General features: G+C 45.0%; 3 protein-coding genes across 4 annotated transcripts; 2 read left to right on the forward strand and 1 right to left on the reverse strand.

Annotated features, from left to right (window-relative positions):
* Positions 1-1,618: 1,618 nt before the first annotated feature.
* On the reverse strand, positions 1,619-5,462 carry slc25a47a (solute carrier family 25 member 47a). The gene is made up of 6 exons (XM_034527794.1): positions 4,790-5,462; positions 4,484-4,527; positions 4,318-4,389; positions 3,546-3,725; positions 3,075-3,339; positions 1,619-2,421 (listed from the first exon to the last, which is right to left on the reverse strand). The coding sequence occupies exons 1-6, from the start codon at positions 4,824-4,826 to the stop codon at positions 2,147-2,149; spliced, it is 873 nt and encodes a 290-aa protein (XP_034383685.1). The 5' UTR covers positions 4,827-5,462; the 3' UTR covers positions 1,619-2,146.
* Positions 5,463-5,473: 11 nt separating this feature from the next.
* On the forward strand, positions 5,474-10,686 carry LOC117727462 (mitochondrial basic amino acids transporter-like). 2 transcript variants are annotated; one of them, XM_034527791.1, is made up of 4 exons: positions 5,474-5,876; positions 7,657-7,700; positions 7,931-8,014; positions 8,917-10,686. In XM_034527791.1, the coding sequence occupies exons 1-4, from the start codon at positions 5,849-5,851 to the stop codon at positions 9,685-9,687; spliced, it is 927 nt and encodes a 308-aa protein (XP_034383682.1). In that variant the 5' UTR covers positions 5,474-5,848; the 3' UTR covers positions 9,688-10,686. The 2 variants fall into 2 exon arrangements, with proteins under 2 accessions (XP_034383682.1, XP_034383684.1); XM_034527793.1 differs by lacking the exon at positions 5,474-5,876 and adding an exon at positions 6,163-6,179.
* Positions 10,687-18,627: 7,941 nt separating this feature from the next.
* vrtn (vertebrae development associated) lies at positions 18,628-20,847 on the forward strand. Its single transcript, XM_034528087.1, has 2 exons — positions 18,628-18,942; positions 19,063-20,847. The coding sequence occupies exons 1-2, from the start codon at positions 18,631-18,633 to the stop codon at positions 20,845-20,847; spliced, it is 2,097 nt and encodes a 698-aa protein (XP_034383978.1). The 5' UTR covers positions 18,628-18,630.
* Positions 20,848-24,825: the final 3,978 nt, after the last annotated feature.

The raw sequence follows: 24,825 nt of genomic DNA on the forward strand, positions 1-24,825 counted from the left end.
GGTCTCACCCGACGCGACCCCCATTATGGTTCTCGTGAAGCAATTAAACCGTTACAGTTGAGTTCAGGACTTCATTGCACTCGCGGGCCGGGGATAAACACGAGCTGATTAAACATGTATAACAGATGAAAACATAGTGGTTAAAATGTTTTCCTGGACTGCATTTGATAATCTGATTCCAGTTCATATTTCAATTAAACAACAGGCTTGTGTTGTCCGTCTTACTGAGGATGTGCTTGTATTCAAGAAGCTTTTTTTTTTATTTTACGAGGGACTTTTTCTTTTTTTTTTTTTGGGACATTTTATGGCAGATGTTGATTTTTTCTCATTTCCTTTCTTCTCAACTAAATCCCAAGGACACCGTTACGTCTCCGTTCATTCACTTACATCTTACTGTTCTAATGTTATTCTAGGAATCAAGACCACAGAGGTCGAATTCGAATTTATTCGAAGCATAACAAGTCATATTCCTTGTTGGGAAACACAGATGTTGCACAGTCCACCTCGAGTCAGGAGTTAAATTATATTCTCTGAGGCGTCTTAAGATATTACCGTAAAACTCATCTTTAACATAAGGCTTATGTAAGATGTAAATTCTTTTCACATTAGTTCCCTTCCTCAAAACAAAAATGCAATTACACTACAAATGCACAACGTAACATGATGGCGTGCTTTCCATAAGAGTTCATTATGATTGGGTAGATCGAGAGCATCGTTTGGACGCATTGAATATGATGGAAGCATGAACGTGGTTGGAGCAGAGCAGGGTGTGTTCTTGAGTTTATTGTTTTGTGTGTTGTGTTTGTGTGTTTATTGTTTTGTATATGTTGTTTGCACACTTTATGATTGCGCGTGTGTGTATCTGTGTCTCATGCACCCTCAACAGGCACTTTATCGCTATGATCGACACATTGTGTTATGCATACAGTATAGTACACATTTCATATTCATAAAATAAATTATTTGAGAGCGCTCTGCGCATAAAACCGCTTACTTCTTGACTGCTGCATTCATTTCCACTTACAGGTGTATGTATAATATAATCATGCAAAGATGCTAGAATCTAATATTTATGAAAGCTGAGGATGCATTAAAGAATATCCCATTAGTAATTATTACAGTGTCTTCTCATTTATACATCATTGGTCATATTAGGTTAGTGGCAATAATAAAACAGAGATATGAATACATTATTTTTGTTAAAATAACTTTATTATGGAAGGCACAATATGCATTTTCCCGATAATCTTACAAATAAATAAAGTGCCTTTTTAAAAGCAGCTGTTTCTACATGTCACTGCAGGCTGAACGCAGGTGTGAGTAATTACATTAATTACAGTCAGGTGGTGCTGTTCCCGTCGTGCATGCTGGCTCACTGGAGTGGGCCGTGACACCCTGAATAACCAGAATTCATTTTTACAACCGTGTTCCCCCTGCTATTACATGTAGAAATGGCTGCTGCATTTCTTGTTGTTTTACATATCGCGTAGAAGCTAATTCTATAAATGTTTTGCAATTTCCTTTGAGGAGTTCAAAGTTGGTCTTAACAGCAAACAGACATTCACTGAGTCCATTGTTTCGTGTTATAATTCTATTAATAGAATAACGATTTCAGAAATCCAGTTCATCAGTGCTTAAAATATCAAGATATTCTCTTTTATTTGTATTTATTTGCTTGACTCGTTTTGCTCCCGAGCTGGAAATGAGTGATGGATGACACAATATGTACACATGCAGCGGCTCACTCACAAAACACTGATCTCAAGGCCTCGAATGTTCTTGAATACAGTCGAATACAGACTCTCTCATAACTCTTGAGGTTTTTCTGGGTGCTGCTGCTCTTCTGGGCAGAATAAGTTTACAGCGAAAGGAGAACTAAAAAAAAAGCTGTAACAGGCAGGACGGGGACGCCATCTAGTGGTGAAAAGGTTTGCCGGTCACAGCTATGGTACCAACATGACTTATTAATGACAAATCACCCCCTGAGCATATTAGAACACATTACTCGCCCTAATTAAATATTAAAAACACAATCTTTCCATGAAAATATTGCATTGCGCCCAACACTTTCTTGCTCAATGTCTGTGTATACGAACATCTCCATTAAACACAGACGGACAAACACCAACAGGGGGGGGGGGGGGGGTCAGTCTTTGAGTAAACTGGTGACGCCCTCGTATGTAGCAAACACCACCATGTTGACGGGGAACGCGCGCAGCCAGTTGATGCCCAAGCTCTTGAAGAACACCCCCGCACCCTCCACCCTCACGGTCTCCGTGATGCAGTGAAGCAAGCCCTTGTACCGCCTCCCCTCCTGCGCGCCGTCCATCTGCAGGCGCGCTTTGATCACGTCCATGGGGGTCCCCAACGTCCAGCCGACGATGCCCGATGCTCCGCCGGCCAGCATCACGCCACTCCAACCTGGAGGAGATTTTTTTTTTTTTTTATTAAAAAAGGGATACACTGGCAATTGTTTTTAAATTTAAACTTCTCTTTTTAGTCCTGAAGGAAATTACGTGCTTATTGGCCCCCTAGAGCTCCTCCTCAAGGATATGAGCTACATTATCTTGTCTCAAAGCGATGCAGAAAAGCTGGTTCACGCATTTGTTACTTCCAGACTAGATTACTGCAACTCCTTATTATCAGGCTGCTCTAATAAGTCTCTTAAATCCCTCCAGTTGATCCAGAATGCTGCAGCTCGTGTACTCACAAAAACTAAGAAAAGAGATCACTTCTGTATTAGCTGCTCTGCACTGGCTCCCTGTAAAATCAAGAATCACATTTAAAATTCTTCTCCTCACCTACAAAGCCTTGATTGGTGATGTACCATCATATCTTAAGGAGCTTGTAGTACCATATTGCCCCACTATAGATTTGGGGCTATACAAAATAAACTAAACTGAATTGAATTGTGCAACATTTGCCATTCAGATCAGATATTTTAAAACCACGAGTCACAACATTACATTAAAATGTGAAAACACGCAGAAAGAGAGTTTGACATCACTGACACAGATCATCATAGACATTGACAAAAAGAATCACACAAACGAAATCGGTCACACTTCACTCACTTGGTCTTGTGTTGCCGCTCTCCGTCAGCCACTCGCAGAGCGTCGCGTAAGTCAGAAAGTACGTGGCGAACGACAACGAGTCCCTCAGCATGAGCGGGATCACTCCTCTGTAAAGGCCCCTGAGCCCCTCCTCTTTGACAATGGTCAGCAGACAGTGAACCGGACCTCGGTACCGGGGTTTGTTCACGCTGACTCCTGCTCGCTTCGACGCCGTCTGACACTGCAGGCGCACTTTCACTATGTCACCCGGGGACATCACTGACGTCTGTGGCAGGGAGAGGAGGAGAGACGCAAAGGCAGGAATCAAATAAAACTGCATAGCTATACACATCTGGGGATGGGATGGAAAAGGTATTTGATACGTGTTAATATACACATTGATGTAAACTATGCATTGCCTTTTGCAGCCTCACTTGCAGGTGAAATGAAGCACATTATTGATGCAAACAATGCAACAACAATGATGGTTACCTGAGCCACGCCCGCCGCCATACCAGACATGAAGATTTCTGGCTTGGTGTTTGGACCACAACCAGCTCTGCGCGCCTGACTCAGACATTGCAGGCAGTTCCTGTACGTGCCGAACACCACCGAGGAAGTCATGGAGATCGTGGCGAGGGGCAATGTGATGCCTTTGAAGAAGCCGTGCACCTGGTGACACAAATGAGAGACGCCAAATGATAAAACCGCAGAGACGAAGAGAACACCGCACCCTACTCCACGTCGATCACTTGACCTTTCTTAGCACTTAAATTGTCTTGACGAAAAAGACAGAGTCGGTAAAATCGTAAACAAAATCGGATATTAAGAAGAAGAATGTTCCAGAGCTGAGGTGCAGAAGACCTTAACCTGAACTCTGGAACATCTAGTCCTAACCCAGCGGATCGGAGAGTCCTATTTGGACATTAGGGAGTTGAAACGTTCCTCTGATTTTAGAGGAGGGTGTCTGATGATGTGCAAACACCCTGAATAATGTTTGTACACCTCAGCAGGGTGCTCTTGACCCCCTGGACCATGTGTCACTGCAATCATTTTTCACTTGGTGTTGATTCAGCCCGAAAGGGGTGGTGTTTCCGAGCACCAGAGTCCCTTTTCGAAAACCTATCATTTTACTGCAGCAGGGGTCTTACAGCCTGATTCCTTCAGTTCTGGTTGTCCCGTACCTGCGTGGGGCGGCCCATCAATACAGCAGCGTGGTGTCTAACACAATGCTTTTATACACAGCCAATATTGTTCCACTCACCCCTTCTTTTGAAAACGTCACCATGACACACTGCCATATCCCAGTGAACTGTCTCTGGGTTTGGATCCGGACCTGATAAAAAATAAAATAAGAACATAACAGTAAAATAAAAACATTATTAAAACAGCCATTGTGACGTAATGTCTTAAAAAAACATGCCAAATACCTTCACGGTGTCCAGAGGGTAACCCACTGCAACTCCACATGCTCCTGTGTGTTTCCAGAGGGAAAAGGTATAGCATCAAGATAAGAAACACCAGGGATGCGCAACGGTTACGAGGCTTTAACTGCACACTTTGAGCCGAGCAACGTGAGGCTGCACGCGAGATACTTGTTATGTATGCATACGACAGTCAAATGTGACGTAATCTCCCGCATGTACTTGTCATGTTGTCATCGGTCCAATGCTAATGGTAGCTAACTGACGTTAAAAGACCGACCCGGGGGATGGAATAGCGTTAGCTGTCATTACCTGCAAGTGATCCGGACACAAAATCAGCGACGTGCATCCTGTCAGATGGTGACCGAGCAGCGGATACTTCTCCGATGTGAACCCATTTTCTGCATCCCGTGGTGGACGCCGTAACCTTCAGTGTGTCGCCGTTACATCAGACGTCAGACGTAACAAGAGGCAAACGGGGTGGCACACACAGCCCGACTAGCTTACAGGCGGAGGAGGGCCCCGGCTGCAGCCATTGGTCCCGCCTTCCCCACGAAGTTGTGTAAATAGTCTAAATTACAACAACTGAAAATACACCGTTTTTACCGTTGTAATTACTTCATAATAGACGTGTGTAAAAACGCCACTTTTCAAAAATATATATATATTTTTTTAGCGGAAGCTTATTTTGCCAGATATTCATATTGTATAATTCCTTGAAGCCGCACATTTTAAGAGCAGTCCACGCACGTGACGAAGCGTGCCTTCCTCTCCACTGACTACACACTTTGTTGGCAGTCAATGGCGGCGGATACGGTCCATTCAAAAAAGCAAAAAAACATCACAGAGGCGGTATGTGTGACGCGCAGCCAATGAACGACAAGCATTACGTCCGGTGTGGGGGGAGTCGGCGTCAGCTCTTCGCTCTGATTGGACAGAGGTGCCGGTAACTCCCGCCCCCATCCGCCTAATAACTTCCTGCGACGCTAGCTTTTGAGTGCTAGAGGAGAAAAAAATAACCGTTGATGCAGACAGCGGCGAGCGGTGTCCGCATTGACTGTGACAACGGTTGTGAGGTCGTTAAGGGGAACAGGACAGGATTGAGAACAAGCTAAACAATACATTGAACAAAAAATAATATTTATATATATATATATATATATATATATATTATTCGTAATTTGTGGACTGTCCGGCCATATAACGGGACTCGGACGAGCCAGTGCTAGCTAAAATAGAGAGTTAGCGACAGTTGCGCAACGAAGGAAACGGTTTTAAAGAAAACAACAACAACAACAACGTGTCATACAGGTTAATTGCTGAGGGCCTCTTCAGTCAACGTGACATTTTAGTCCTTCAAGCCGGGCGGCGATGGACTTCGTTGCTGGATGCGTCGGAGGTAGGTTGAGTCGGCGGCACCTGTGTCGGCCCCTTTTCATCTCGGTGTCTCGTGAGATGATTCTCTTAACGCGCAAGTTGGCAGAGCCCCAAACTTTTTTTTTTTTTTTTTTTTTAAATTTGAGTTTCTGTTAATGGTGAAACACCCACTCTCTGTCTCTTTTTTTAGCAAAATACAGAAAAATACTCCCTTACTAATGTGACTTTTTATTCCTTTTTATTGCTATTGCATTCTCCAAATTCCACCTCCACGCTGTAATTACCGCTGATGACACGTGACCTGTTGGCAGACTTTCACTTTATTGTGAGTGTACAGTTGCAAGTGGCGTCACTGATGTCCTTCCCCCCCCCTACAGTGTGTTACTAATGGTATGGTTGTCAAACGCATACTTGTACATGAATTGAAGCTACCAGGTGTCTTGTATGTCCAGTTCACAGCATGCTTACACAGGCTGATGGGGAAATACATGTTTCCGTCCTTGCCTAACCAAGGGTGCTTCAACCTTCCGCATTGCTGCTGTCACCCTGTTGAGAATTGAAAGCATGCAAACACTACACAAGTGCAACCTGAGCATTGGCAGATGACACGAATCACGAGTCGATTACACTCTCTCAACACAGTGAAGTTTGCGTTCACTGTTCACACATTTAAAAGATTGGTGGCGACCCATTGGAGAGAACGACGTGACGCAACACCCTCGTCTTGTTTTACTGTGGGGGCGACTGTGGGTCAGTGGTTAGCAGGTCCGTCTTTCAATTAAGGGGATTGGTGGTTCAATCCCCGCCCTAGTCAAGGTGTCCTTGAGCAAGACACTTAACCCTGAATTGTTCCCTGTAGCTGTTCTACAGTGTATGAATGTAACATGATTGTAAGTTGCTTTGGATAAAAGCGTCAGCTAAATGACATGTAATGTACTGTACTTGGATCACACTGAGGTTAATGACCGATAGTCGGTGTGTCAGACACGTCTGCTCGTGTACTTTTCCGGGCTTACCTGACTTAATGGGTCAGGTGACAAAGCAGGTTCTTATGACGGATAAGCTTGCCGTTTGTTTACTGGTGTAAAACAGGTGGCCCCGTAATTCAATTATTTGTTTACCAACTTGTGACGGGCAGATTTTATGATGTTTATAATCTCCTTGGAGTGGAAGATAAATCCATAATTTCATGTCACAATATTGAGATAGTAGATCATAATATAGTACAAAGTCTATTGAAAACCGTTATCTGATATAAAGCATAAAGTCGTCTTGCTCATTGAATGTCATCATTGCCGACAATGATCCGACGCATCCATAAACCACTACCATAGTATTAATAAACGTTATTGCAAAATGTCTGAGGGTAGACATGCGTCACATGTCCTGTAAAAACACAATGCTGTCATTTCTGGGATTGGATATTCTTTCTTTGTTCAGGGGCTAAACTCTTAATGTTGTTTGTGGTCTGTCCAGGAACTGTTGTCCGGTTTGGAGGCAGACTGAGGTGAGAAGCCCAAACTGGCTTCAGAAGGTGCAACGTGGGCACGCGCTGCTTATGTAACGTTCAAAGGCGCCCTAAAGAAGTTTTTAGAGGGCGATGTGGCCCAGTGAGCTGGCTCAGGCTCGATAAGGCAGTGTTACCCCGGAGCAGAGCAGCATACTCTAAAGTTACACAACAGTGCCGGCGGCAAGAGTTTCAGTGGCCTTTTAAAAGACTGATCAAGTAGGCTAAAAACTGGTTAAAACACAGGATAATGAAGACTCAGTAGATGTTCACACAGTTGTTTCCTTGTCTCCAGGTGCTGCGGGAGTGTTGGTTGGACACCCATTCGACACGGTTAAGGTTGGTACAAGTTTTCTTTGAAGGCACCCATTTTATTATATTACATTTATAGGTAAGAAATACCGTCAAACTTAAAAAACTGAAACTTTTCACAGCCATGAGTCGGTAAAAAAATGTAATTGAACACGACTCATTTCTTGTCCCACCGTTATGGATCACACGTCAGAGAGGAAACCGTTTTTGTTTCTCCGTGGTTTTAAATAATCACTGAAGAATATCTTCTTTTCCAGGTGAGGCTGCAGGTCCAGAGCATTGACAAGCCGCTGTATCGCGGGACCTTTCATTGTTTCCAGTCCATCATACGACAGGAGTCGGTACGTGGATTTGTTGCTCCTATGTGCACGCAGTAATATTACTAAGTGACTCGTGTTGTGTACTCTGCTCTGACACATGAAGGTTTTCCAGTATTTCGAGTTTAATGAAATTAGTGTTCTTCCTCTAACCCTGGTTTACGCCCTGTACTTTTCTGGGGGCGTAAAGATGGAAGCCTGTTGCTCACAATAACACCTCAGAAATAGCATAACCTAACTTTAGCAAGGTCACCATGTCTTAAGACGCCTACTATGTGGTCAGACTTGTGCGGTTTATTACGAGCTTCCTCTTTTGTTTTCCCTTGTTAATCTGATTAATTTAGTTTCTCTTGGAATTATTTTATTATTATGTTTTCTCCCAACCAATAAGGACCTCTATTGTCAGCCTGAGAAGTATACACACCACATGATCTGTTAGATTATATTTTACTTTATTCATCCCCAGGGGGACATTTTCTTGGTGCAGCAGCAAAACATTTTTTACAAATATAAAATAGCAGGGCATATTACATTTAAGAATTTAAATAATAAAAGAAATGAAACTGTATACAGTGTCTCTAACAGCGGTGCAAGGTTTATTGATGATCAAATTAAGGAGGGTTTTGGAGGAGATTTATTATAAAGTCTAATAGCAGTGGGCAGGAATGTTCTCTTGTATCTGTCCTTTGTTATCTCAAGATACTGTAAGAAAGAAAAAACTGTCTGTCCTCAAGAGATGAAGTACACAATGTTTTTACTTCATAACGCGTTGAAGCATATTCTGCTGTTCGGAGGAGCGAGCTGATGAGGGCTGCTCCGGTTGTTCTGAAAACATTGAGCACAACATCTGCGTTTGACCTATTAAATGAGTTATTTTTGTTTTTGTTTATTAAACAAATATATCTTGTGTCTGACCTTGTCTGCAGCTAACTGGTTTGTACAAAGGCATTGGATCCCCCATGATGGGCCTTACGTTCATCAACGCTATAGTGTTCGGCGTTCAGGGAAACACCATGCGGCAGCTGGCACATGACACCCCCATGAACCAGTTCCTCGCCGGTGCAGCAGCGGGTGCCATCCAGTGTGTCATCTGCTGCCCCATGGAGTTGGCCAAAACCCGCATGCAGATGCAAGGCACCGGAGAGAAGAAGCCCTCGAGGAAGCTGTACAAGAACTCCCTGGACTGCTTGGTACGCATCTACAATCGGGAGGGTCTGCGCGGCGTGAACCGAGGCATGGTCACCACGCTCATCCGCGAGACGCCCGGCTTCGGCGTGTACTTCCTGGCCTACGACGTGCTGACGCGCAGCATCGGCTTCGAGCCGAACGACCGCTTCATGATCCCCAAACTGCTGTTCGCCGGCGGCATGGCCGGCATCGCCTCCTGGCTTTCCACCTACCCCGTGGACGTGATCAAATCGCGGCTGCAGGCCGACGGCGTGGGCGGAGTCAACCAGTACAGCGGCATCGCCGACTGCGTGCGGCAGAGTGTGCGGCGGGAGGGCTACATGGTGTTCACGCGAGGCCTCACGTCCACGCTGCTGCGAGCCTTCCCCGTGAATGCGGCCACCTTTGCCACCGTCACCCTCATCCTCATGTACGCTCGGGGGGAGGGGGAGGGGCCTAAAGACTGCGAGGAGGTTCAGCCGAGCCACCTGGCGCCGATACAGCAGCAGACCCAACCCTCCAGCCTGTGACCGCACAGAGGTCTCACCCTCAGCCTGCGCACTTTACAAGCATGGACAGACAACACATACACACAAGTCTCACATCGGACCAGGCATTCCCTATTATCTGTGTTTAACTGCACTTGTGTGTATACTGTTGATTTAGGTTATTTTTAATGTAGATTGTAAACATCCTGCCTTTATATGAAATAAATAATATCTGTATAGTATAGCATGAATACTTGTGAAAGTAGGCTGCAGCACCTGTTTGTACCTGAACTGTTTCCTCTGAGGATCCAAGAGAGAAGGTGGAATGTAGCATTTGATATGTTCGCGTAACTTATTTTGTGCGTCTGCTTTCAAACCAAAAAAACGTATCGCAGCTACAATCTAACCATCGTGTCGGTCACCATCGTCAACCCCTTCAACGCACTCTGAATAAACAAAATGTATTTATAATTTATTGAGCAGAAAGACATTTAATGTCCCTCCGTGGCACATTTTTTAAAGGTACTGTTTCCTGAAACTTGACACACGTGTGCGTGCCCATGGTTGGTGGATTGGGTTTAATGCCTGAACGTTGAATTAGACAGAAGGAAGTCCCGGATGCACTGAACCTTCAGTTCCTTGAATGTAACACGACTGTGTTCTCCCCCACTCTGAGTGGGGGACTTCGGTTGTTTTAAATCTGAATGTCGCTCGTTTTTTAATGCTGAGAATCATGTAACTCGATGAGAAGGGAAAGCGGGCAAAGTGCAGCGGGGTATTCGGTACGTCTGTGGAAGTCGCTCGAGTCTCCGACCCTACGGTGAACTTTTTTTGTGATGTGAAAGATGCAATATGTACAGGATGTAACCGTGTTAATGTGAGATTGTGGTGTAAATATATACATATAAAACATATATTTTTCAGTCCAGAATAGTTTTGTTTTGGTTCCCTGAATGTGATATTTTTGTAACTTAGTCGCTATCTATTTGTCACTGAGGATCTGTACAGAAGGGTCAATAAAACTGTTTGTGTGTTCCCACGCTTCACGTGTACTGATGCATGCGGCGGTCCACAGTCACACAAGCTGCTGTTCTCGTGGGTTGTCTTAATAGTTCTTGTAATCATCACATAATGATAATCAAAACATATTTTGAATATTTTCTCTAATCCCTTTTTTTGTGTTGAGCAGCATCAACTGATGAGATATATATACAGTGGGGCAAAAAAGTATTTAGTCAGCCACCAATTGTGCAAGTTCTCCTACTTAAAAAGATGAGAGATGCCTGTATTGTTCATCATAGGTACACTTCAACTATGAGAGACAGAATGGGGGGAAAAATCCAGGAAATCACATTGTAGGATTTTTAATGAATTAATTGGGAAATTCCTCGGTAAAATAAGTATTTGGTCAACTACAAACAAGCAAGATTTCTGGCTCTCACAGACCTGTAACTTGTTCTTTAAGAGGCTCCTCTGTCCTCCACTTGTTACCTGTATTAATGGCACCTGTTTGAACTTGTTATCAGTATAAAGGACACCTATCCACAACCTCAGTCGCACTCCAAACTCCACTATGGCCAAGACCAAAGAGCTGTCAAAGGACACCAGAAACAAAATTGTAGACCTGCACCAGGCTGGGAAGACTGAATCTGCAATAGGTAAACAGCTTTGTGTGAAGAAATCAACTGTGGGAGCAATTATTACAAAATGGAAGACATACAAGACCACTGATAGTCTCCCTCGATCTGGGGCTCCTCACAAGATCTCACCCCGTGGAGTCAAAATGATCACAAGAACGGTGAACAAAAATCCCAGAACCACACGGGGGGACCTAGTGAATGACCTGCAGAGAGCTGGGACCAAAGTAACAAAGGCTACCATCAGTAACACACAACGCCGCCAGGGACTCAAATCCTGCAGTGCCAGACGTGTCCCGGGCAACGAAGGAGTGGCTTCGTAAGAAGCATTTCATGGTCCTGGAGTGGCCTAGCCAGTCTCCAGATCTCAACCCCATAGAAAATCTGTGGAGGGAGTTGAAAGTCTGTGTTGCCCAGTGACAGCCCCAAAATATCACCGCTCTAGAGGAGATCTGCATGGAGGAATGGGCCAAAATACCAGCAACAGTGTGTGAAAAGCTTGTGAAGACTTACAGAAAACGTTTGACCTTTGTCATTGCCAACAAAGGGTATATAACAAAGTAATGAGATTAACTTTTGTTATTGACCAAATACTTATTTTCCACCATAATTTGCTAATAAATTCTTTAAAAATCAGACAATGTGATTTTATGGATTTTTTCTTCTCATTTTGTCTCTAAAAGAAATTGCAGGCCTCTTTCATCTTTATGAGTGGGAGAACTTGCACAATTGGTGGCTGACTAAATACTTTTTTGCCCCACTGTATATACATATATATATGTATGTGTATATATATACATACATATATATATGTATATATATGTATATACGTATGTGTATATATATACATATATATATATACACGTATGTGTGTGTATATATATATGTATATATATATATACGTATGTGTGTATATATATATATATATACGTATGTGTATGTATACGTATGTATATATATATATGTATATACGTGTATATATATATACGTATGTGTATATATATATATATATATACGTATGTGTATATATATGTATATATGTATATATACATATATATACCGGATGATTTGAGCGTGCAGCATCAGCAGGTGTAATGTTCCTGCTGTCTGTTAAAAGAACAGCGTGCACCAATCAGGTGGAAAAATAATATGATTTATAACAACACGGGATTCTCGAGACGTCACGAGATCACATATCAGAAGATACGAGGAGAGAGAAAACAGAACCGGCTTCTTGAAGGACAAGACCTCTCTCTCTCTTCTCACGACTCTGCAGGAGTTTGATTGACAGCTTGGGTCATCCAATCACCTGCCAAGTATTTTTAGAAAAGTGCCAGCCCCTTTTCCACACCGTTTCCAAGGATGTCCTCTCTGCTGGTTTTCTGTGTAACAAACCATCTGGCGGCTCATGTTACTAGAGGCCAAATCCTGCACACTGCACCTCTAGCAGCCAATGGGTGCAGAGGAAACCTGCCAGCACTGTTCTGGGTGAAGCACAGACAGATTGAATCATATCCTATCTCAAACTGTATATTTATGTGGCTATATATTATTGATCATCATGGCTGAATCGTCCATTCAGCTAGAAAGGTGTCTCCAGCTGATTGCAGAACTTGAGATGAGGGAACTACGGGCCTTTATCTCTTAATTAAGGGAGAATCTGTAAATAATAATAATAAGAAATAAGAAATAACAGGAACATAGCATAGTATGCGAAGAAGCTTTTCGAGAGAGTAGAAAATGTTGGAAGCATCCTCCCGTGGAGCTTCTATAGTTTAAAGTGAGATCACTGGTTGCTGGAGAATATATTGTCCCGGAGTGCCATCTGCTGGTGGGCAGCGGTAACTGCAGCCAGTTAGTCCACCCAAACAAGAGGAAGGACAATCCACTCAACTCTATTGTATTGGACTAACATCTAAAATCTTAGATAGAATAAGAACCTCAAAGGAAGATTCAGAACATAGAGATGTGTGTATTGTGAACGCGAAAAACCCTACGCAAAATTACAATACACATTTGTGTACAATATTGCACATCTGCTATTGGAATCTGCTATTCACAAATATGTATAATGTTATCTTCTGAAAAAGTCAATAAACTGTAGAAGACATGTAAGACATGTCCATCGTTTCTTATTTATTTATCTGTTTAGTTAGACATAATCTAATAAATCCACACGGCTGACGAGAAGAGAAATTAATTCTTAATTAAGAAAACATTTTTTACCCTTGACCACAACCAATCCATCCTTTTTAATTGACAAAAGACACTGGCCTCTTTTTAAAATGATCCCCCGAATTCTTCTACTTCCCGTGCTCCTGCTTCTTCTTCTTGTGTGCAAATTTCTAAAAGATGTCAAGTAAAATATAAAAAAAAGGTAGTATCCGCTCTTCCTCTTGATTTAAAACCCCTCATTGTTCTCATAGATGTTAAACACTGTCAATCAGATCGACGGCCGTCGCGGTTTTTCCTCATCTGCCTGAGGATGTGGGCAAATGCAGGAAGTGACACTTCTATTGACTCGTGTTCAGAGGGGGCAGTGAACCTCTCGCGTTGCCTTTCACAGTGCGCACATTTGCACACAGGATGGCCGCGATTGTCCACATGCAGATGAGCCTGCTGCTGTTATCTCTCATCCCGAGAGGTCAAACGCAACGTTGACCCACGATCTTATCTTGTGATAGTTTTCATAATCTAATCTCGTAGCCGAATACCTTGACCCTGTATTTGTCTTCTTTCCTCCAGGCGTAAACGGAGGAGGCCGTCTGGTATCGGACGAACGGGCTCACGGCGTCACGGTGCCGCGTGAGGGAGATCTCGTCCGGAGAGAGCTAGACGTCGACATCGAAATGCACTCAGAGAGGCGTCTTCTCTCAGGGTGGGTGTCGCCTGACCTCCGGGGGTCAATTGATACCGAGGTTCATTTCCCCTGATGCCAGAGAAAAGGTGACAAAAAAAAAATAGACAAAATAGATTTTTAAAAAACCAAATATTTTCGTTGTCCTTTCTTTTCAGCCTCGCCGGAGTTGAAAACGTGACGCCCGGGAGCTCCGTGTCCCTGCAGTGTGTTCTCCTCAGCTTCACAGAGGGCCGTTGCTACGCCCAGAGACGCCCCGGTCGCCCTGACGTGGGCGGATGAAGCCGGCGCCGAGATACAAGAGGAACCCACGGCATCGGATCCAAACGGGAGTCTCCTTGCGATGTCACGCTGAACCGTCACCGGGGAACGAGTGCACACTTCAGTGGGGCTGCAGGTCCGAGTCCCAGGTCTGCCTGACGGATTGTTACCAAGTAGTAGCTTTTTAAATGCACGGAATTAATATTCACAAATGGGTGTTTTTTCTTTGTAGTTCTTAAAGGGAGGGGGAGAGGACTCGTTATAGAACGAGAACCTGAAAATCAAGGCGCGGTATTATTCAATAACCAATATACATCATTGAATATGTCACGGTGCAGCTACGCGAAGCTAAGCTAAGCTAACTGGCTACATTTCCATATTTAGTGCACAGACTTCATATCTAACCCTTTTCGGGTCACATGAGGATTTGGGGGACGTTTTTTAACCTAAACTTGACGCGTTTAAATGATTGCAAACGTACATTTTTTCAGGTTGCAACCGGGACGCGGTGGCAACCGCCGTGGGGGGTGGTGGGATGCGTGGTCGTGGGCGCGCTTGGTCGCCTCGTTAGCTGTGAACAGAAGAAGAAGAAGAAGAAGAAGAGGAACGAGTGAGTTCTCCTAAACTTCCTGCGCCTTCTGTTGAAACTGTGGTCTACGCTGACGTCATTCACCCCGTTGAACCGGGCCGAGGGTAGGGCCCACGTGTGCGAGTCCACCGAATACGCATGTGTCCGGTACGCATAGCGCGCGGTCCGAAATATGTTTGTTTGCCCCAACTGTGCCACGTGTTGTCATCACGCTCCACCCCAAACCCCTACAATGTACCTGTATTTTAACGACAGAAATATGCTACATGAATTTGAATAGTCTACCTGAACATGTTTGACTTTTTAGATGCAAGTAATGCATCAAAGTGTTCCCTGAATGTGAGAGTACATGTGACCACGTTGGTCGGGTCCAAAATCCAGGTAAAGATAACAACCGTGACAATTAGGTCTGCAGGTATTTATTTAAAGGCCTTTCCGTAGCGGTCGAGAGAAACTTTGATGAAACCTTTTGATACATATAGAGACAATATGTTCCCCTGCATTGTTCGACTGTCCATATATCGAGAAGCGAGATCTGAAGGAAATGACAATATGAACAATCTCCCTTTCAATAAGCTCAGGCCAACTCTGCATCAAACCCAGTTTGGGATATTGTCTGTTTTATTAATTGCTGTGCGTTTACATTTCATGTTTTTTTGCATCCAATGCACAAAGAAATCAGGTGAATTAAATGTATTGTGGAGATCACTTCAGGCTTTCAGCTCTTTTTTTCTTTACTTTCCCCTGCCAGTACACACACAGTCACACCTGCACACACACACACACACACACACACACACACACACACACACACACACACACACACACACACACACACACACACACAGCCACAGCAGGTGAGAGACTGCCGGAGCCGGTCCCAGTGTTGCCCTATTTGCATTTTAAATGCTTGCAGCCAGCCCACTACTCTGTTCACAGTGCAGTGCAGCACAGCTAATCTACACACCTAAGGCGTGTGATTGGCTGCAGCCAAGAGTCTGAGGGGGTTGAAGAGATGGTGAAGACACAAACATTGACAAGAAAGAAGGGGGGGGGTGATACAAGTGGAGGAGAGGCCGCACCAGGGTGGGTTAGAGGCCTGTGTTACATATCACATGACATGGAAGATGTTAATTTTCCTGATTTCCTGAGCAAAGAATTAACAACAGGCTCCCTTTTTCTGAAATTTGTTTAAAGGGACCGCGTTTTTTTTTTGTCGTGCTATTTATGGATCTAGATTGTTTTCTTGTGATTAAAATAACAATGGAGTGACTATCTTCTTCCACCCTAAAGTCCATTTACACTGGAGAGAATGCAGAGATCTCTACGGTCCACCACAACAACCTGGATTGGTAAATAAAAATGTTTGATATATGTTACTTGAAGGTTTATTAAAAGAAGGGAAAGGATGAATAGAGGGACTTTGAGCTCCTCTATTCACTCTATTTGACACCTCGTGGCACACATATATTAACACTATCTTAATATACAATGTCTTTCAGTGTGACCTCTGTCTCACTCAATGTTCAGACGCTTCCTTTGACCTCTGCTGCCGACCAAAAACATCCCCGCCGTCCACATTTCAAGAGAAAACCACTATTTTTAAAGCATTTCCACCGGCGGTGTTCCTCCTCGCCGCGACGACGGCACGGGGAGGAAGCTCTTTGTCAAGAAGAGTCCTAAATTAACACACATATTACCATAGCTTTTAACAAGTGGGTGTCTGTATATACGCAGCATCTCGGCTCGCAATGTCAGAAGATACTAAACCAAAGTGGTGAAATGTCCCCCCCCCCCCCCCCCCCCCCCCCCCCACACACACACACACACTCACTCCCAGTGTCTAAATCGCTGATAAGCTTCAGGTCAGAGCCTTGAACCTCGGTGAACTCAGGCACCAGCTCGTCTGCCAAGCTCTCGGAGTGGACAGAGCGGCGGGGGCCAAATGCTGCTGTCCCCTGGTGTGTGTGTGTGTGTGTGTGTGTGTGTGTGAGTGAGAGACAGAGTGTGTTAGAGTGTGTGTGTGTCTACAGTAGTGGGGGGTTGGGGGACAGTCACTGGGATTGTTGTGCGTGTGTGGAACAAAAGGCCTTGATTACTGAAATCCTGCAACAGGGCCGGAGAAGGAGGTGTTAGAAGTGCTGCAGTGGGAGAAGCCAGCGGAACCGGAGCCCTCCTCTCCTCCCATAAAGCCCCGTGTCCACACCCCGTCTGCACATACGCCGACTCCAATCCACATAACCCAAGAAGAAGAAGAAGAAGGAATACAGGGATCTGAACTGCGGCGTGTTGGGAAAATAAAAAAAAAGAGCGAGTTCATCGCTTGCAACGGAGGATTTGGAAGTGTAGGCGAGTAACCTCAAGCACCCACTGGAGAGAGAGAGAGAGAGAGAGATTAATAAAATAACCTTGAGAGTGAACTGTTGACATCTGCAGTTGGATTTGACAAGAGGAGGAAAAGAAAAAAGCCAGATGATAAAAGCATAAAGATACCTGCGGCCCTCCGTGCTCCGGGGCCCCCTGACACTTTGGCTTGGTGTCAACACTTCACATTGAAATTGACCCTGGCTGGAGTCTGTGATTTGGGGAGGAGGGAGGAGGGAGGAGGAGGGAGGAGGGGGAGGGACGGAAGGAGGTGTCTCTCCAAGACAGAGAGACACACAAAAAAAAGAAGCGAATCGACTATTAACAGTTTCCTGAAGGGAGGTGCTGCTTATCACTCACCCCCCCCCCAAAAAAAACCTCCAGAGCTCACCGGAGGACCGGGGCCACTCTGGAGAGGGACGCATACAATGGACTAGAGAGAGAGACAGAGAGAGAGACAGAGAGAGAGAGAGAGAGAGAGAGAGAGAGACAGAGAGACAGAGAGACAGAGAGACACTATCAGCTGTGAAACCCTCCCCGCGACCCAACGAGCGTGACTCTCTCTCAGTCTCAGTTTAGGTGTCTGGATCGATCAGGTAGGACAATGGTGGTTTCAAATATCGTTTTGCTTCGTGATTAATAAGGAGGTAATTTTGGCGTTTATTTGTAAAGGGTGGGTGGGGGCGTGTTACCAAGATATGCGCGAGTTCGGTTTGAGTGTTTAAAAATGACAGAAACGGACTTATTAATCATCAAGTGGGCCGCGGAGCTCATTTTTTCTTCTTCTTCGAGTCTTAAATATCAAGTAATATTTTTGTAATGTAACTGTGCTTGCTGCTGCATAAATGTAATGTGTGTGTGTATATATATATATATATATAGTAAAAAACAAAATGTTCGACGCGTCTCAACGAGGTTTATCGACGGAGCGAAGGCATTTGTAGATTATAGTTTTTTTAAATTGCGCAAGAATTAATCTCGTGCAATAAATTCGAGAGAAAAAAACCCAACTAAACATGTGCGATGTATTTATTTCGCCGTGACACGAAAGTGCACCGGCGGCCCTGTGATTAAGCTGCAGCTGTTTGTTTGAGCCATCTACATAATCTATTGTACTGGTTACAAAAGGCATGAACACGTTCCCTAAACCTGTCCCCCTCTTGTTTTGTATCACTGAACTTCTCCAGAATCAATCCGAGCTTCCCTCTCCTCCATTACCTTTTGTTCACCTCCTTCCACCCCCCACCCCCCACCCCCCCATTTTCAGATCACCAGGTATGATTCAGAGGAAGGAGGTCGTGTTGTCTGTCTTGGGGGATCTCCAGGAGGCCACGGAGAGCGCCGGCCTGGACGCCCTGACCGCGGTGGCCCTGGAGGTGGACCAGGTCCTCGCTCCCTTCCAGCTTCCGGGGACCCCCTGTCAGGATTTCCCCGAGTGGGCGGGCGTGGACGACACGGCTCACGGCCTGTACCCGCCCGACGCCCCCGTGGGCCTCTTGCCTCTCAACTGCAATGGAGAGGGCAACCTGCTGTTTGACGCCGTCAGCATGCTGCTGGTGGGCAACACTGGACTCAGCTTGGAGCTTCAGGTGAGCATGGATGGTTTGTAATCTGGCTCCGTATGACGTAAATGTACAATCAATACAGTCTCTTTTTAAATTTTTTTATTTGTATGAATATAAATCATGATTTAATATTGCTCCCCACAGGTACGCACAGTGGTGGAGATGGTGCTGTGGAAGAGATACTACCTGTCTGGCATGATCGATTCAAAAATGATGCTCCAGGCCGTCCGCTTCAGCCTCTGCGCCGAAGAGTCCGAGGACATGCTCAACCTGCCCGTGGCGGTCTTGGAGGCCATCTTCGACGCCGACGTCAAAGCGTCGTGCTTCCACGGCTCCTACGCCAACATGTGGCACGTGTACGCGCTGGCGTCGGTCCTGCAGTTCAACATCTACTCCATCTACCCCATGTTCAACCTCAAGATCCGGCCCTATTTCCACCGCGTCATACGCCCGCGGACCTGGCCCCGAGACTCCGAGACGCTGGCCCTGCACGTCATGTGGTCCGGCGAGCTGCTCTCCGGTTCGTCGTTCAAGCCGAACCACTTTGTGGCGCTCGTCCGGACGAGCGACCTCATGATCGGAAGCCCTCACAGCGAGCAGAGGGCGTCGCCGACGAAGAGCGAGGAGCTGCCGAACCAGGACTCGCAGCTGTCCTATCCGGGTCTGAAGGACAAGTACAACATCACCAAGAGGACCTTCTACCGCTGGAAGAGGCAGACGCAGGAGCACTGCAAGAAGTCGGCCGCCAGGTACGAGGCAAAGTATTTCCTGCAGGCCTGCTACTTGGAGGGCAAGCTCATCCCCCTGCACCAGTTCAAAGAGTTCTTCCCCGAGATCTCGAGGTCGTCGTACTACAACTGGAAGCACGAGCTCCTGAAATCCGGCGGCACCTTCTCCACCTCGTCGTCGACCGGAGAGATAAGTCCCGGAGAGAGCACGGAGCAGGAGGTCTGGTCTTCGCCCGAAGCCAAGCAGGATGAGGCGGACCCCCACGACAGCGTGGTCAGCATGTTTGGCCTCGGCAAGCTGGATCTGGAGCGGGCCCAGAATGTGGCCCACATGCAGGAAGCCAAGCGCTGTCTGCAAAATTGCATCGCCATGAACACCTCCCTCCCCTTCAGGGTCTTCAAAAGAAACTTCCCGGGGATCTCCAGGTCCACCTACTACAACTGGAGGAGGGAGGCCATGCTGTTCAACGGGGGCTACAAAGGCGGCGGCGGTGGTGGCGGCGGCGTGGGCAGCAGCGAGGACAGCTCCGACGCCGACAAGAGCCAAAGTCCAAAGAACCTGTCGTCGGCGGCGGTGCCGCCGAACGCCGACCAACATTTCGTGCCCAGAACTCGGATCTGCAGGCGGAAGCACAAAATCTTCCGGATGGCGTACATGAGTAAAAAACAGCTCCGAGATGCCGCGAAGCTCCACGTCCAGAAGTCCAAATGGTCCCTGACAAAGTTCAAGCTCAAGTTCCCCTCCATGTCGCCGTGTTTTTACTGGCTTTGGCGCAGCGCTCAGAACCGCAAGAAGAAGACGACGACGGCGGCGGTGGCGCCGAGCGCAGCGATCGCCCCCCCGGAGACGCCGGCGGTCGCAGCGCCGGAAGACGAGGCGCCGCGGAGGCGGATGGATAGTCTGCACGCGCTCCCGTTTGTCGAAAGTCCTAAATACGTCGAAGCGCCTCCCTTTGATGCGCCGCGCTCGAAGCACGCGCTTCACGTCAAGGCGCCCGTGCAGGAGCAGATGTTTGCGTTGGATGTCGTGGCTCTGGCCAACTTCAAGGCCAAGGCCAAGCTGTTCCTGCAGCAACGCTTCGAGGAGAAGGCCTTCCCCACGTTCAAAGAGTTCAGGTCCTACTTCCCCTTCACCCCGCGCTCCACGTACTACATGTGGAAGCGAGCGCTGCATCACGGGGTGTCACTGGTTCACGGGTGAATGTTTAACGGCTTTTTATCTTACGGGAAAAAGATTTGGAATGTCGGGAGCGACTTGAATGCCTCGTTGGGCCACCAAAAAAAAGGAAGCTCCCGCGTCGTGTATATATATATCTGTGCCTTTTTCACTGTCAACACGGCCACCTCCACGTTGCAGTCGCCATGTTTTCATGTTTTTAAAAAAAGACTGTCGAGTACACCGGTTTAGCATTTAAATGCTTTCGTGTCCTTTCCTCTGCCCCGCCGCCACCTCGGCTCATTCCTCCCTCCTGGACATTTGCACATGTGTGAAAGGAAATCGAGTGGCGGGTCAGTTTAAGCCCTGCATGTTGCCCTCCAGGCAAAAAGGGGCAGTTCAAAGCTGTTTTGTTCCATTTTTTTTTCTTTTAATCCTTGCTAAGCATTGTACTCTGCGTCCTTTTTTTTCTTTCTCCAGTTTTCAATGTTGTGGGATTTATTAATGGTTACATGTAAGAATTTGTCTTTTTTTTCTTCTTTTGTTGATGTTTGTGAGGCTTCTGGAGTATTGGTGTTTTTTTTTAATTTTATTTTTTGTATCCTTTGAATGTGAAGAGCAGAGTTGTGTTTACGCCTTCCTCAAACATCCTCTGTAATCAGGGTTCCTATCTTTTATTTTTTCATCCCTCTACTTTTGATTATTGAATGTACTCATATTTTTGTGCGTTGAAGTTTTATTTGGTTGTCTCAAGATTCTGGCGTTTTTTTTTTTTTAATGATAAAATGCCTTTCTTGACCTGTGTTGATGAACACTATATAAACTGTGAGTTTTGTGACGCTCACACTGTATTTGCACTGAAATGGTTCCCATGACACTGTTGAATGTATTATTGCCTTAACCACCACGCACCCTTTGGTGAGGTTTGAATTTTCCAACAATTCTTTTATTTTTTATGGTTTCTTTAGTTTAAAACTGAATATAAATGAAAATAGTTTATTTTTTTTGTGCCTTTTTACTATGCAATGTTTTTCAGCAAATAAAGTTCCAGTTCCTCTTCCACACGTTTTTGTTTTAATCTAAAAAATAGTTTTTTTTAAAATGTATTTTTTCTTCATCGTGTCCAAAAGCTAGTTGCCTGCATTGCAGTCAGAGGAAATAATATTAATGCAGCTTCATCATCTCGGCTCAATAACGCTGACCGTGCAAATTGTTAAAGCCACCAGTTGTTTAATGCTCCACGATATCCAACGCTGTACACCATCTCTGTAATTTCTCCCCCCCCCCCCCGAATCAATCGGGCCTCCTTCCAAGTCAGTGAGCCCGGTGTTCTGGATGAAGAGCAGCCAATAAGCCGTCCAATCTCACGCGCCATCGGGCTGCATGTTTGATTTGATTCTCTGTTGGGACGGTTTAAATAAGTGCCACTACGTTATGACCCAAAAAAAGACACGCCGGAAATCTCGCAAAGTTAATTCACGTTGACAAGCCGGGTGTGCTGTAAGGGAGAAGAACCCATCACTCCCCACCGCGTAACCACTTCTAAACCGGATCAAACCGGGCCAGAGGCTAAAGAATAGGAATGAGCTTTGAGACCGGTTGTGTGTTGTTTTTCTCTTTTTTTGGCCCAACTCCATTTCCCTATTTAGCCAATTGTGCTGATGCTAATGAAGGTAATGGTCAAGAGTAGATGGGATGGAGTACAGATGAGAGGGGGGGGGGGGGAGGGGTCTAATTGTATGCATGGGTATAGAGGTGTTTGAGATAAGGCCAAGAACATCCAAGACTTTAGAGGGGGGGCGGGGGCAGGAGGTGTGGAGAGAAGGCCAGGGGGGCAAACCATTGTGTTGATCAGGCGATACCAGACTGCACCGCTTACTGTGTTTCAGTGGAATATTCCAGTATTCTGTTACCCGTTTATTATAAATGTCTTTAACGCGAGACACTAAGGACAAAAACATAATTTGGGTTATTTTGCTTCCACATTTGGGTGTTTTTATGTTTGATTATTTCACTTTGTCCATTTTGTGTGTGTAGACTTCTTCTAAATTGACCAAAAGTCAGCAATAGTTCGTGCCTCATTTGCTTTAGTCAAACATAACATTTCGTAAAACTTTTAAATACAAATAATGATCACTGTAAGCAAGTTGTATGACTATCTTCAGATGTCATTTTAAAGGCCGTTTTTCTCTAAATTAGTGTTTGTTTTTTTAACACTACAATTCTCCACTTCACGTGCATTCACCTCACTTTACAGCTTCATTCCCATCGTCTCTATAGGTTTTCACAGAGGGGTTTGTTCATATATCCTCTACAGCCCGATTCATAGAAGATTTTATGACAAAAAAACAAACGAGGGGGAAGATGTGTTTTCTTTTTTTATGGCCTCTCGCAGTATTTTCTGATTTATGGAGTGATGAAATAGAGATATTCAAAATTCCCTTCGGTACGACTCAAAGTCAGCGGCGTTGGTGGATGTGACTTCAGGTTAAGGTGAAATATCTTCCACGAAGTCGAGTTAGATCTCTGAAAGTCATACATTATCATTTATTACAACCACCACAAGGACAACACTTGAAACACAGCGTTCATGTTACAAAGTATAATCCACTGGGAATAGTTTTATCTTTTAAGTGCTCTGTTGACATATGAAGTAAAATACAATTTGCAATGAAGTACACATTTGCCATAAAGCTATTTACAGCTCATTACCACTATGTGTTCTCAGAATCGCCGCGGTAACCGGGGCAAATATGTGATGAAGCCCCTTTGCCATGTTGTTTCCCAGTTTGCCACCTCCGTCTTCATTACTTATGACGGGGAGGGGAAGTCTCGCTGGCGCCGAGCTTTTTTTCTACATTGTTTATCTTAAAAATAGCATGAAAATAATGAGGGTTGTCAGTCGGCGGCGGAAGTCTTCGAGGATTAGCATACTGCCGTCGGTTCAGAGAGCCGAGAGGCGTCTCGAGGATGCCGAATGCTCTCAGTAAACAAAACAGACCTACGAGAGTCTCTGGGAAAGTGAAGAAGGAGAGAAGTGGGAAAGAAATGCACATTTCAGACTGAAATTCTTCAAATAAGAGGACATTTTATAATCTATACTTGCACAGAATGATTTTTTTTTTTACATAGCTAGAAATGTATTGACCCCACATGTGTGTTTCTTAATAATAGTTTAAGCACATCTCAAAAAATATAGAAAAAGGCCTCAGTAAGTTCCTTAGTTTCAAACGCATGTACACAGTCTGTCCACTAGGTGGCAGTGGTTTGCTTCACGAGTTCCAGTGCTTTTGGCTGCCTTCATAAAAAGGCTCAATTATTCATATGGCAGACACTTTTTGGGTTTGGACAGAACATGTGTGTTACTGCACGGGGTGTGTAGTGCAGACATCGCTGGTGAATAACTCCATTAATAAACATAATCCAGTAATGCAGACACCAGATAACGGCTGGGAAAACAAATTGAGTGATTAAAGACTGCAGGAGAGGAATAAAGAGGCGACAGCCGCGAGATCTGGTTCGGGAAACCTCGTTCCCTGTATTTGATATATTTAAGGTCATTAAATGCAAGTAACGCAAAAAATAAAATTGTAATTTGCATCAAATGCCGGTGAGCTAGAGGTAAGATGGTAGATACAAAGCTTATTATGGGTCCGACACAACCACCCCCCTGTCTAATACCTCCCTCCCCCATGTTAAGAATCAACTCAATGCCTTTCTTTGATCAGAAAGAACCAAACAGTATATTATAACCCACTTTTTTCATCTAATAACAAATGTAAGATGTCTATATGTCCTCTCATGTGACGACATATTTACATTTCTCTAGTTTAAAAGCAGTTTTACTATGTTGAACCTTGGTGGATCCAACACAGTCTGTCTGGAAACCATTTTTTTTTTAAAGATACACTTCAATCACCACAAATAATAATCCATATTTGTGTCATTACCAGCTGACACATTAGCCGGCGAGAGCAGAACACTGTGTATGCAGGGTTTTGTGAGCGGCGTTAAGAATATGCA

This window comes from Cyclopterus lumpus, chromosome 24 (assembly GCF_009769545.1).
Source record: "Cyclopterus lumpus isolate fCycLum1 chromosome 24, fCycLum1.pri, whole genome shotgun sequence".
NCBI classification, from domain to species: Eukaryota; Metazoa; Chordata; class Actinopteri; order Perciformes; family Cyclopteridae; genus Cyclopterus; species Cyclopterus lumpus.